Source organism: Sciurus vulgaris (genome assembly GCF_902686455.1).
Source record: "Sciurus vulgaris genome assembly, chromosome: 12".
In the NCBI taxonomy this organism is placed as follows: domain Eukaryota; kingdom Metazoa; phylum Chordata; class Mammalia; order Rodentia; family Sciuridae; genus Sciurus; species Sciurus vulgaris.
In genome coordinates this window covers 101,526,582-101,540,366 of record NC_136473.1, presented here as the reverse complement: position 1 = coordinate 101,540,366, position 13,785 = coordinate 101,526,582, and the positions used below count along the sequence as shown (strand labels likewise).

The following is a 13,785-nucleotide window of genomic DNA, read 5'->3' as shown; positions in this document are numbered from 1 at the left end:
CCACGTGGCTGACTAACCAGGGGCAAGGGCACAGAGCTAGTGGGTTCGTGAAGGAGGGGGTAGAGCTTCAAGGACTCCTTCAGAATGGCTGCTGGGAGCAAAGCTGTCTTAAAGGAATGAGCCCTCTGGATGCTGATGATATCACCTGGAAAGACACAAAGACTCAGTATTTCATTTGGCAGTTCATTCCACAGCGTTCATCGAGTGCTTACTGTGAGCTAGGCAGTTTTGTAAGATATTCCTTCTTTTTATATTTTTCTCTCCCTTTTTGCACTAAGTGGCTTGAATCAAGTTCACCTAGACACTTAAGAATCTTCATTACATTCAGGACACATCTCTCTTTTTAAAAAATTTTTTGTAGTTGTGGATGGACAGCATATCTTTATTTTACTTGTTTATTTTTATGTGATGCTAAGGATGGAACCTGGTGCCTCACATGTACTAGGCAAGCACTTTGCCACCAAGCTACAGCTCCAATCCCTTCATGACACATCTTGACAAGGGTACTGTGACCTCCACATGACTCAGAGCTCAGCCTTTCCTGTTAGTTGAGCCCTCTTATGTCCTAGGCACTGTGGTAATCTCTCTCACATTTTCCCATTTGATCCTTACAACCTTATACCTCCTATCAGTAGCCATTATCTGCTTTGGTCCGCACAGCCCCTCTAACTTCCTTCAGTAACAATACTCCCTATTCTTTGGGAAATTGTCTCTTCTTCAACCATGTAGTTCTGGTAGTGCTCCTCCTGCCACCTATGGAAATGGGCACATTGCCTGGGATGAGCCAATCACGACATCCCATCTCCCTGACTAAAGTAATGGATGGATCTAGGGAAAACATCACTCAAGCCTGACCAGAGCTTTTTCCCAGTGTTTTTCTAACTAGGGTCAGGAGAGATGTTCTGCCTTTTCTCTTTGGCCTCACAGATGAAAACATACAACCTTTTGGAAACCTTTTGGAAGCAGCCAGGCTGACAGAATAAAGCCAATGTACAGAAACTAGAAGTACAGACAGAAAGATGGCATCATGGTGCCTGTGACCTTACAGCTTTCCGCCACCTTAGATTTGGTACTTTGAAGCAATCCATTCCCCTTTCCTGCTTTAGTTAGTTCATTTAGAATCTTGTTGAGTGTAATCAAGAGTCCTGCCAAAGGTGCTCCTTTAGTTAGACAAATCCCAGAACCATCTGGAAACTTTGCAACTAACTGAGAGGCTCAGGTCCTGTTCCCGAGTCTGGACATCCCCCTGAAGTTCTCTTGCTTCTTCTACAGCTACCTTCTGTCACGCTGGCTCCAGTTCAAAACTCTGGACCAAAAATACATCACAGCACTACTAATAAGTCAAAGACTTAATCAAAATTCTAAAGGATAATAGCAAGGAAACAACACAAGATAATAAATTACAAAACTGACATGATTACAGAGTAGAAGTCTTCGGCTAGTTTGCTTCAGGCTTCTAGGCCTGTTCCATTGCATGAGTTATCTTGCAATTGCTTCATTCTAATCCTGAAGATGTGGCAAAAGCTTTTAGCAATACAACCTGGATTCCTTGCTTCCTACCCATGAGTCTGACCCTGCATGAAAGCATTGTTTAAAAAATTAACTTTAAAAATTAAAATGTAGCAAACAAAATTGATCTATAGAAACAACATAATCCTAATCAAAATCCCAGCAAATTTCAAAAATTATTTTTGATTTAAGAAGTAGACAAGCCGATCCTAAAATTTATGTGAAAATACAAAGAACTAGAATAGACAAACTTGAAAGAGAAACAAAATTATGGGATTTTTACTAATTAAATAATTACTATAGCAGTTACTCAAAAAGTTAAACTGAATTACCCTATGACCCAGCAATTCCAAATCTAGGAATATTTTCAAGAGAATTAAAAATGTATGTTCATAGAAAAAACTTGTCCATGAATGTTCACAGCAGCATTATTCATAATAACTAAAAGGTGAAAACAACTCAAATGTCTGCCAACTGATGAGTGGATAAACAAAATATGGTATGTTTATTTTATGTATTACTAATTGGCCATATATAGGAACAAAATACTGATATATGCTACCTCATGGATGAACACTGACAACATGATAAACTAAGTTCTGTGGTGCATACCTGTAATCCCATCTACTTGGGAGGCTGAGGCAGAAGGATCATGAGTTCAAGGCCAGTCTGGGCAACTTAGCAAGATAACATGATATCACTCAAAAAAAAAAAAAAAAGAGGCCACATATTCCATGATTCTACGTATATAAAATGTCCAGAATAGGCAAATCCAATGAAACAGAAATTGATCAGTGGTTTCCAAGGACTGGGAGAGAGGGACAATGGGGAGTGATTGCTAATGGGTATGGGGTTTCTTTTTGGGGTCATGAAAAAGTCTGGAATTAGGAAGTGGTGTTGATTATACAATTTTGTGAATATACTAAAACCCACTGAATTATATACTGAACAAGGGTGAATTTTATCACATATGAATTTTATCTCAATTTAAAAAGAATTACCAAGCAGGGATGGTGGTGCATGCTCATAATCCCGAAGACTTGGGAGGCTGAGGCAGGAGGATCACAGGTTCAAGGCTAGCCTCAGCAATTTAGTGAGGTCCTGAGCAACTTAGAGAGACCATGTCTCAAAATAAAAAGGGCTGGGGATGTGACTCAGTGGTTAAGACCCCTGAGTTCAGTCCCCAGTACCAATAAATAAATTAAAGAATCACCATACAGCTACAGTAATTAAGACAATTTCATATTAGTGTAGGGATACCAACACACACACACAGACACAAACACACACACACAATCTATTTTAATGGGATAGATCAATACTACAAAAATAGATCTACATAAACATGGTAAATTGATTTTTGAGAAATCTGCTAAGGCAATTCAGTTACATAAAAGTAAACTTTTCAACAAATATTGCTTAAACAACTGGATATTTGTATGGGAAAAATGAATTCTGGCCCCCGCTCTCATACACAAAAATTAACTACAAATGGATCAAAGACCTAAATGCAAAAAGTAAAACTATAAAATGTCTAGAAGAAGAAAACTAAAAAGTCTTTGTGGCCTCAGGGTAGGTACAAATTTCTTAGGACACAAAACACAAAACATAAAAAATACTGATAAATTTGACTTCATAAAAATGAAAAACTTCTTTTTTAAAAATTTATTATTTTTAAAAATATTTTTGAGTTGTCAATGGACCTATAGCAGTTACTGAAAAAGTTAAACTGAATTACACTATGTAGTGCTGAGAACTGAACCCAGTGTCTCACACATGCCAGGCAAGTGCGCTACCACTGAGCCACAACCCCAGCCCAAAAAACTTTTTTTCCTTAAGAGACATCATTAAGGACATGAACATGCAGGCTGTCAGCTGACAGAAAATGTTTACCAAATATATATCTGACAAGGATTTGCATATAGCACATATATGTATATGTGTATATGTACGTATATAAGCATAGACCTTTCAAATTAGTAATAAGATAACCCAATCTTTAAAAAGCAAAAGATTTCAAGATACTCAACAAACAACAACAACAAAAAGATTTAAGAATAATCATGAAAAGAGGTTCAATCATTAGTTATCAGGGAGACAAATTAAAACCCAGATGAGATGCCACTACCCACCTCCCAGAATGGTTAACATGTCTTTTTAAAGACAACGTGCCAAATATTGGCAAGCCCATGGTACAAGCAGAACTCTCATACAGTGTTAGTATGAGCACTTCAAGAAAAGATCTGGCGACTTCTAATACTAAACACGCCCCAAACCATGACCTAGAAATTCTGCTCTTGAATATTTTTACAAGAGAAATAGAATATATGCAGATGCAACAACACATGTAGAGGAACAGTCATAAGCTCTTTATTTATGATAGACAAAAACTGGACATAGTCCAGATGTCTATAGAAGAATGGATAAACTATTGTATATTCATGCAGACTTCTGTGCATGAATAAAAAATAATTATTCTATCAGTTCCTCAAAAAATTAAATATAAAGTTACCAAATAACTCAGCAATGCTAGTCCTAGCAATATACTGAAGAGAAATGGACCTTACATTCACACATAGACACACACACAAACCTGTATGTGAATAGTTCCAGCAGCATTATTCATAATAGCCAGCAGCCCAAGTGCAGAGCAGTGGAGAATGCATAAACTCTCACATAACTTTAAGAGGAACTGCAAGAAAGAGAATCTCAAAAATATTATGCTGAGCAAAAATGACTAGACATTAAAAACAATCTAGAATAGGCAAAACTAAACTCTAGTGATAAAAGGTAGGTCAGTGTTTGCCTGGTGACTTGGGAAGGAAGGAAGGACGGTGTTCCCATCCCAGCCTCGGTTGATTGCCCTCTTCCAACTGGCGTCTGCCCCCACACACAGGCAGAGCGCAGCTTCTGACATGGACTGACATCATTAATATCTACCCATTCTTTGGGCCATTTCTGAGAATGCTCTTATGAAAAAACAAAACAGTTTATTAAATTATAGTTGTGCGTGTGTTTCTGTTTCATGAGGACTGTGATATATACCCTGTCTTGGCAAGAAATATTCTAAATGAGGACAGCTACCCCAGAAGCCTAAAGTTTCCACAAATAAATCTTCTCACAATATCACACAGTTGGCAAGGTCCCCAAAAGTCTTCTACTGGGAAGACTGGGCATTCTTCACTCCAGAACCTCAGCAATGTGGCCACCTTGCCTTTGCCTTCAGGCCCCATTTGTTGATGTATAGGTTCCCAAAAGGCCCTGCCCCTGACACTAGCCAGAAAGTCCAGACAACAGACCTTGAGCTTGTACCTTTTTACCTTCATTCCACTCTAAATAATTATCTTCCTGTGTGTGTGTGTTGTCCCTTTGACTTGTTATCAGGTGACTGGGGACAGGGAAGCTCTACCCGAACATGGGCTCTGTCCCAAATATTCCTTCTTAATTCTTGCTCAGTGACTATGCCATTACCTTGCTATGCAGCCTTAAACAAGTCCCTCCACTCTCCTGGGCTTCAGTTTCCTCTACAGATACAGAACACGGCAATCAGACTAAGTGTGAACAGGAAAGAATGAGGAGCTGGGAAGAACTACATAGTCACCTTCTGCTTGCTCTCTTGGGTGGCTGAGTAGATTTTGAGCCTTCCCCCAACCCCCAGTCCCAGAAGAATCACAGAAGGATGTTCAGAAATGTCCGTTTTCCACTTCTGTTTCTAAGGCCTTGAAGGACCCAGTTTTAGGAACTCTAGGTACTGTATTCTCCATTCTTACCTCCTCTAACCTGCATTTTGTCTCAGACGCCACCTGCTATGGACTATAAAATCAGAGCACCCTCACCCTCTGGCTTTGATTGGGCTTGGACAATGGAGGCACTGGCAAGAGATCAGAGGACTGGAGGAGAAAGAGCTGGAAGTTATACTTTCCTGGTACCTCCCTGCTGCCCTGTGCTTCTGGCAGCGGTGGCATTTTGTGGTTACAACTCTAGCTGGGTGGCCCCCCTTGCTCCAGTTCTCAGTGGTTTTCATTGGTTCCCTTCCCTTCTCTCCTCTGGTCTAGGAGTGCTAAACCTAGTTTAGCACTGTTTGCTGTTGCCAGTCCCCAGGTTAGTTCCCTTTACCCTGCACATGCCTCTAAATGTCCATTAAACCCCTATCAGTAAACCTTTGAACGCATTCTCTTTCCTGTCATTCCGACTCTACTTTTCCAACTGTCAGAATTGGGATTCTAACTGCTCCCAGCTAAGAAAAGTGCTATGGTTTAGGTATGGTTTAAGTGTGTATCCAAAGTTTCATGTGTTGAAATTTAACCCCCATTGTGGAGTATTAAGAGGGTGGAAACTTGATCTATGGTGTTGGGGTGGGGCCTTTGGAAGGTGATGGGAATTAAATAAGATTATTAGGGTGGAGCTACCATGATTGAATCCTGGTATCTTTATAAGACAGAGAGAGAGCTGGGGCTACAGCACAGCGCTTGCCTAGCATGTGTGAGGCACTGGGTTCGATCCTTAGCACCACATAAAAATAAACAAATAAAATAAAGGTATTGTGTCCATCTACAACTACAAAACAACTTTAAAAAAAAAAAAAAAAAAAAAAGAGGGAGAGAGACCAGAAAAGATATGCAGTCGTGCTTTCTGTCTCTTGCCATGTGATGCCTTGTGCTACCTCAGAACTCTGCCAGCAAGAAGGCCATCGCCAGATGTGGCCCCTGGATCTTGGACCTCTGGAACCAAGAGCCAAAATAGACCTTTTCTTTACATCTTACCCAGTCTGTGGCACTGTGTTATTATTAATCTGGAAGACTTAGAGGCAAATTTTGAAGAATGCCTTCTCTGTTGCTGGGTGCTTACCTCCATAGGCACACCCCCTCTCTTTCTTGGTGCAAATGAGTAAGCAAAATGTCATCTAATGCTCTGCTACCAGGTGACATATTTTACCAAATATTCCTCTGTTGCTCACCACAATTATCTGTATTTGTGTATAAGCTGCATTCCTTTCACCAACTATTTTTTGGGTGGCAGACTTCCAAATTCCCTCTCTTAATTCATGCATCACACAAGGATGATTCACAAGTGGGAAAGTCAACAGGGTTCCTGCCACCTCAGTCTCATCTGTACAGTGGGATAGCGTCAACCTCATAGAGTCGGCGAGAGGACTGAATGAGTAACACCTGTAGTGCTTGCAGTGGCAGGTGCAAAGTATTGGCTAAGGCTATCATTATTCTCTCATCAGAGTCATCTTGGCCGGCTTTCCTAAGATCTGTGCACAGTAAGGGAGAAAAGGGGGCCTGAGTGGGAATTTGTAAGTTTCCCCTCCCATCCCGAAGCTTTCCTCAGCACCCCATCCCTTTCTCCACACCTCATTCCTTGGTAGATTTCCTTTGTCTCACCCTTTCAACCCAGGAAGTTCCAAGCAGGCAATCCGGATAAGCTGAGATTCTTGTTTTATGCCAATTCTAGCCCAGTGGTTTTGTGACCTGGGGATCCTGGAGTTTCCAAGAAACTTCATCCACAACAGAAAGTGGGTATTACTCTAGGTCACTGGTTGGCTTGCTCTTATCATTTAAGATTCCTTTCAGGACTGTTTGACTAAAAGCTTCCAAGAGTTTAAAAAGTTGAAAATTCCTGCTCTGATGAGATATTAAAACTTCAGACATTACAATGCTCAGTCCTAATCTTCTTTGGCCCTTCTGCCAAAGAACTTTCTCTACCCCATTCAAATAGCCTGTGTTATTTTCCATTTCTGATGCTCTGATAGAGATATGTGAACAAGCAAATCTTTGTGTACTTATCTGGTGTCTTTCCCAGGCACTCAGCTTGTTCAGCAGACAATGTCTCCTTAATTTCAGGCCCCCAGGGAAGGAACTACAAACCATTTAACAAGAGACATTCGAAGGCACATTTTACTGGCAACTGATCTAGCTGCTACAGTGCCTCCAAACCCTAGACTCCAAAGTTACTAGGGACTGTATATTCTCATGACCTTGGGCCAGGGCCTGGTTCCAGTGGCTGCCAGCAACCAGGAAAGTAGGGCCACAGAAGCTACAAAGGGACTAAGTCCATGGGAGGGGGTGGAGAACTCAGCAACTGCAATTGGCTTGAGGAGTTGGAGAGGTATTAATACTCTGAACGTTGACATAGTTTTTAAAAACTGAGGTAAGAGGAGCCCCTTGGGGCTCTTTGGTCCCCTACCAGCATGCCACTGTCCATAGAGCAAGAAGTCCATGGGCCAAGGGTATGCACACACCCAAAGCTCCTGTCCTTTACTCCTCCTTAGAGCATACTGTGGGCTAAGGCCCTAAAACTTACTGCCTCTATAGCCAGTAGGCCAGCATCAGGGAAAATGCAGGTCTGCAGTGGCTTTTTCCCAAGCTCTAGCCTCTGAAGCCGAAGAGTAGACAAGGAGGGGCTCATTGTGGGAGGTGTGGGTGAAGCCCGGATATACAAACAGGGGTGTTATGGATGTGAACAGCAGGCCCCTTGAAGTATGTAAGAGCTGCATGCAAACGGGAAATGGAAGGTTGAAGACCAGAAACTAGTTACCCCCAAAGACACCATATTCAAGTGCACATCTCAGAAAAGTTCCAGATTATTATGGAAGTACATATGTTAAGATAAAAGGATAGGAATTTTACATAAGTTTGATTTATAGTTTTAAAATGTGTAGAAATATGATATGTAGGTCTCCATTTGTAATACTGACTCAGTTCCTGCAAATAATAAGGGTGGGCCTGTCCCTGACCACCCTAAAATGGCACCTCCTCTGTCACTCTATTCTTACCCAACTGTGTATTTCCTCATTGCATTTGTCATCACCGGACCGATCTTCATTTACCTGCGGATCATCTCTTTATCCCCACTGCAATGTAAGTTCCACGCCCAGCCTATTCCGCTTTCCGCCTTACTCTTGGCACCAGGGCCGCACTTAGTAAATGTTGAATAAACAGTGAACCTCATCTCCGGGCTCACAGGTGAGGTGGGCTAACCCCGCGGCCACAAGGGGAAGGCCACTGCGACAAGCCCGAGGAGCACCTTCTCTTCCTAAAAGAACTCACAATAAACACAATGGCCACGCAAAACCCTGACACTTAGGAACACAGGGTTAGTGGTCCCGGTACACGACAAGGAGCGGCGAGTGGGGCGAGGTGCGAGCAGGACGAAGGGGCGGGAGGGCTTCCAGGACAACCGGCCCGCGCAGGTGGATGCATCTGAACCCTGCGGGGTCACAGACTCGGAGACCATTCGACCTCGTGGCCTTCTTAGCCCCCAACTACTTCGAATTCGCTACGTCACACTGCTTGTTGGAAGACCCAGAACTTTCCAGGAACCGCAGAAATCGGCACCGTCCATGCCAACGGACAATACGGGGGCCGGGAGAGGCCACATGACCTCCAGCGCCCCGCCGCGACCCCGAGTCCGGGCTTCTGCTAGGCAGGCACCTACTCCTTTCCCCGGGGGATGGGGCTCCAGGGGCCGGGCTGCGCTGCTCGCCTCCTCGGGCCTGAGGCGGGAAGCGGGCTCGCGCGGCTCTGAGGCTTCGGCAGCCCGCCGGGAGCGCTCAGCGCCGAGCTGGCGGGGGCGCTAGGTTCGCCCGCCGGCCGGCAGGGGCGGCCCCGGAGGCGCGCCGGGCCTCGGGGCGGGGCCTGCGGCCCGGGGGCGGGGCCACGTGGCTCCTCCTCGCGGGCGGAGGCCCGAGGTGCCGCGGCGCCGTCCGACAGCGACGGGTCGCAAACTTGTGTGCGGTGGTGGGCGCCGCGGCTGAGGATGAGGGGGTGCGGCCACCGCTCGGGGCCGCCGCCGTTGCTGCTGCTGCTGCTGGCGCCGCCGCTGCTGCTCGCGGCGCCCGGCCCTGGCGCGGCCCGGGTCTCGGCGCTCTACTCGTCCTCCGACCCGCTGACGCTGCTGCAGGCGGACACGGTGCGCGGCGCCGTCCTCAACTCCCGCAGCGCCTGGGCGGTGGAGTTCTTCGCCTCCTGGTGCGGCCACTGCATCGCCTTCGCCCCGACGTGGAAGGCGCTGGCCAAGGACGTCAAGGGTGAGAGGCCGGGGCGCACCACCTGCCCGGCCGAGGGCCCTCCCTGGGGCGCGTTCCCGCCTTCCCACCTTCCCACCCTCGTCCCCGCTCCTCCCTGCCCGCCGCTCGCCCGCCCGCACTTTCACAGCCTTCAAGCCCTTTTTTGTCTTCCTCCTCTCGGCCGCATCCGGAGCCTCTCTCCCCTCTTCGCGGCCTGCGGCCCCCCACCTCTGCTTGCTGTCCCCATCCCTGCGAGGGGGTCGCCTTTGTTCCTCCCCGTGCTTCTCAGACGCTTCTTCCAGCCCAGCCGGTGGCAGCCGCCTTCCCCTCGCCCCAGGACCCCTGTCACCTTCCTGCCGAGTTCCTACCTGCCGTGGACCTGTGCTGGGGAGAAAAGGGAACGGACTCACTCGCCGCCCCAACACCTTCCTCCGCCCCTTTGGCTAGTGACACAGTTGGCCCGTAGACTTAGGTTCTCTTCGTTATCTCTGAGCGGGCGCCTTCACTGGGGACTTTTCCTGTGTTCCAGGGCCCTCCTGACCTGCTGCCTCCTGCCCCTTGGCTTCCGGGCCACATCCACATCTCTCTTGCTCTGGACCAAGGGCCTTTTCAGACCCTGTGTTTTAATCCCTTAAGCCCAGAGGCCTGAGCGACGACAGCCCTGTGATTTGTGTTTGGTCCTTGCTCTAATGTTCCATTCTCTAGCCTGGGCACTAAGACCATTTATTTCCTTGATTCCAAGACGGCATCAGCTGTGAGACCCACAGTTCATTTAATAATAGCCTGAGGAGTAGGTGGATAAGGTAACAACTAAATGGTGGGGCCCAGAGGCTCACTCCTGTAATCCAAGCGGCTCTAGAGGCTGAGGCAGGAGGATCGCGAGTTCAAAGCCAGCCTCAGCAACCTAATGAGGCACTAAGCAACTCAGTGAGACCCCGTCTCTAAATAAAATATTTAAAAAATGGGCTGGGGATGTGGTTCAGTTGTTGTGTCCCTAGTTTTAATCCCCAGTACCAAAAAATGAATAAAGAAAGAAAGAAAGAAAGAAAGAAAGAAAGAAAGAAAGAAAAAATAAAACTGACTAAATGTATAGAGATTTTAAGGTGAACTCTATTACAAAATGATAGACTTTAAAAACTTAAGACTTAGAACTGGAGAAGTATGATAATAATAGTAATTAATATTTACTGAGTGTTTATATACCAGACACCTTACTAAGTGATGGACGTATATTGTCTCATAGTTTCCTTTCTCTAATTTAATGATCCCTGTGGGCCAGGTGTTGTGGCATAGGCTGTAATCCCAGTAAATCCAGAAGCTGGGGCTGGAGGATGACAAATTCAAGGCTAGTCTCCATAACTTTGTGAGATCCTGTCTCAAAATAAAAAGGTCTGGGGCTATATCTCAGTGGTAGACTGCCCCTGGATTTAATCACCAGTATTGCAAAATAAGTAAAGAGCCCTGTAGTGTCACACATCTGCCTAACCCAGATGGTAGGTATTGGGGTGGGGGCAGGAATGGCATGGTGATGGTGATTTGTTTCTGATTTGCAGCCTCTGACTGGAGCTACTTCTTGATTGTGGTGCTAGGGCACTATTAGGGTTCCTTCCCTGAAATGGTCATCAAATGAGAACAGTAGGCATCTTAGGGAATAGGCCTTTCTAGAGAAAAGAGAACTAGAACTGCCGTTTCCTTCCTGTGATGTTAGTATTTCTTGGTCAGTTTTCTAACAGCCTCCCTCTTCCCCTGAGCAGCCGTTCACAAAGGACTTACTGAAGTGGCTGGATAGAATGATGCTTATATCTTTTAATCATATGGTCCTGAAAAATAATCTTTTAACAAAGTTACAAGTCCTTTTACCTCCAATTTACACTTGTCCACATGCCTCTCTGGTCCCATCACCTGTGTGGGCTGTCACGGAACAGCCCTTCACACAACTGATGGGCAGAAGGAAGAATGTGGGCCATGGAACCAGAACACTTAAGGGGAGGTAATTTGGACGTTGTGGACCTGAACATCATAAAAGTCCCTCAATCAGTTTCCACTTTGAGGCTATAAGAGCTTTTTAATGGCTGCAGATGGACTTATTCTAGAAGAGTCTTTGATCTTTGAATGTGATGGAGGGTAAGATTAGCTTCCAGCTGACTCATGTATTTGGCTTCAAAGTTTTCCTATGAATTAGACATCCAGATTCTGAGCCAACCTACTTTTGAATGAGAGCCGCCACTTCCAAAGTGGTCTTCTCCCAGCGCAAGGAGTGAAAGTCTTTCTCTGAAAAGAAAAGCAAAAGCCAAACTTAACCTCTTAAAGGAAAATGAAAGCATCAGTCTGGAGGTGAACCAGGGTAAGTGAGAGGTAGGCGGATTCTGTGGAAACTGAGTGTCTCATGTGAGCCATGGGGGTAAGACAGTTCCCCTAAGTGACATCCTGTCATGGGAGGGCACTGGCAGAATCTGGCATTGGCCTGTAATGGTAGGACTGTCCTCCACCCCAGTCCATAGGGGTGTTTCCTGGTGAGGCCCTGTTGAAAAGCTAGAATTTATCTTAACTCATCTCTGTATTCTGAAGTTCCTAGAGAAATTGGGGTTGTGGGCCAGCAGAGGGCTGCTCATATACCACCCCAGACCCTGCCACTGTGGTGCATTCCTGCTGCTGATAATACAAGTTTCTTGGGACAGGAGCAGAGAGAGTGTGGAAGGTCATAGAGGGAGAGAGGAATTTTGCAATCCTTCCCAGTTGACTTTGGGCATTGAATCTGACTGGACAGGGCACATTTCTTCAGTGAGTTGGGTGTTAGGTTCTCTGGGGCATTTGCTGCCCTGGGGCAGAGCAGTTGTTTCTGAGATCTTTCTTTCCCCTTTCTATTTCAGAGGAACTCCTATTGTCTTACCATGTGTTCCAGAAATTGATTGTGTCCAATTGAGAACTTCATTATTATTCACTGGCTAATCATTCAGCAAATATTTGTTGAGTCATAAGTCATTATTTACATTGCAGTTGGGGCAGTGAACTACACACAGCAGGAAAATTGTACCAGTATGAAGCTGTGTTTGAAAATGGCTGAAGGAGTGGTTCAGCCATTTCTTATTGTAGGAGTTCATGGAAGGGAGTAATCACAGAGGGCTAACCTGGTCACCAAGTCCCTTCATTCAAGCCATTATTTATCACATAATTGTCTTAGCATTTTGCCAAGGATCTTTTGTGTGTTGAGGGAGGTACTGGGAGTTGAACCCAGGGGGCCTCTATCACTGAGTCATATCTCCAGCACTTTTTATTTTTTTTAGATTCTTCTTCTTTTTTTTTAAGTTACGGATGGACCCTTATTTTATTTATATGTGGTGCTAAGAATCGAACCTAGTGCCTCACACATGCCAGGCAAGTGCTCCACCACTGAGCTACAACCCCAACACCTTTTTTTTTTTTTTTTTTTTTTTGAGACAGGTTCTCATTAATTTGTGGAGTTAGGCCTCAAACTTGTGATATTCCTGCCTTAGCCTCCCAAGTTGCTGGATTTATAAGTGGGCACCCCAAGCCCAGCTTGCTAAGATTCCTTACAGGCCATTGTTACATACATCTTTACCAGTAAAAATGTCTGAGTCATAGATCTTGTCATGATCATTGTCTTTTTTTGAGGGGGGTGTATGGGGTACTGGCATTGAACCCAGAGTTGCTTTACCACTGAGCATCCCCCAGACTTTTATTTTTAATTTTAAAATGGGGTCTTGCTGAGTTGCTCAGGCTGGCCTCAAACTTGTGATCCTCCTGCCTCAGCCTCCCAAATTGCTGGGATTACATGAGTGTGCCCTCATGCCTGGCTAACCCCAGACCTTTCTGACTCTGCAGAGCTTGAGCAGGAGGAGGAAGGGTACTCCAGGGAGGAAAACAGCATGTGCAGAACCATGGAGATGAGATCTGTAAGGCAAGCATGTTTGAGTGGCTGAGAGCATGGCTGGTTTTGCCTCCCTTTCATGGGCACAGATGACGCCTCCTACTTGTATTCCTGTGATCTCTAGCGCAGAACCTGGTACATGGTAGGAGTCTATTAAATGCTTAGTGGCTGGAGCCTCATGGGAGAATGTGAACAACAGAAACTTCTGCTGGTGCCGTGGCTCCTCTTGACTCAGACCTGGGTGATCAGGCCTAATGGGAGGGGTGGAAAAGGTGTTTTGTCTATCCCGTGACCTCACTGCCCAAAAACCTTAGTCAGGGTGAACAGAAAGGATATGGTGGTGACTGCACAGCCCTGACTGACTGGGCGTGGTATA

The 13,785-nt window shown here is 45.5% G+C and overlaps 1 protein-coding gene across 1 annotated transcript in view; it reads left to right on the top strand.

Annotated features, from left to right (window-relative positions):
- Positions 1-9,189: 9,189 nt before the first annotated feature.
- The window catches only part of QSOX1 (quiescin sulfhydryl oxidase 1), a 36,591-nt gene continuing 31,995 nt past the window's right edge, over positions 9,190-13,785 (top strand). The window contains exon 1 of the mRNA XM_079105927.1: positions 9,190-9,541. Coding sequence (XP_078962053.1) covers positions 9,271-9,541 — 271 coding nt within the window. The 5' untranslated portion in view covers positions 9,190-9,270. The remainder of the gene's footprint in view (positions 9,542-13,785) is intronic.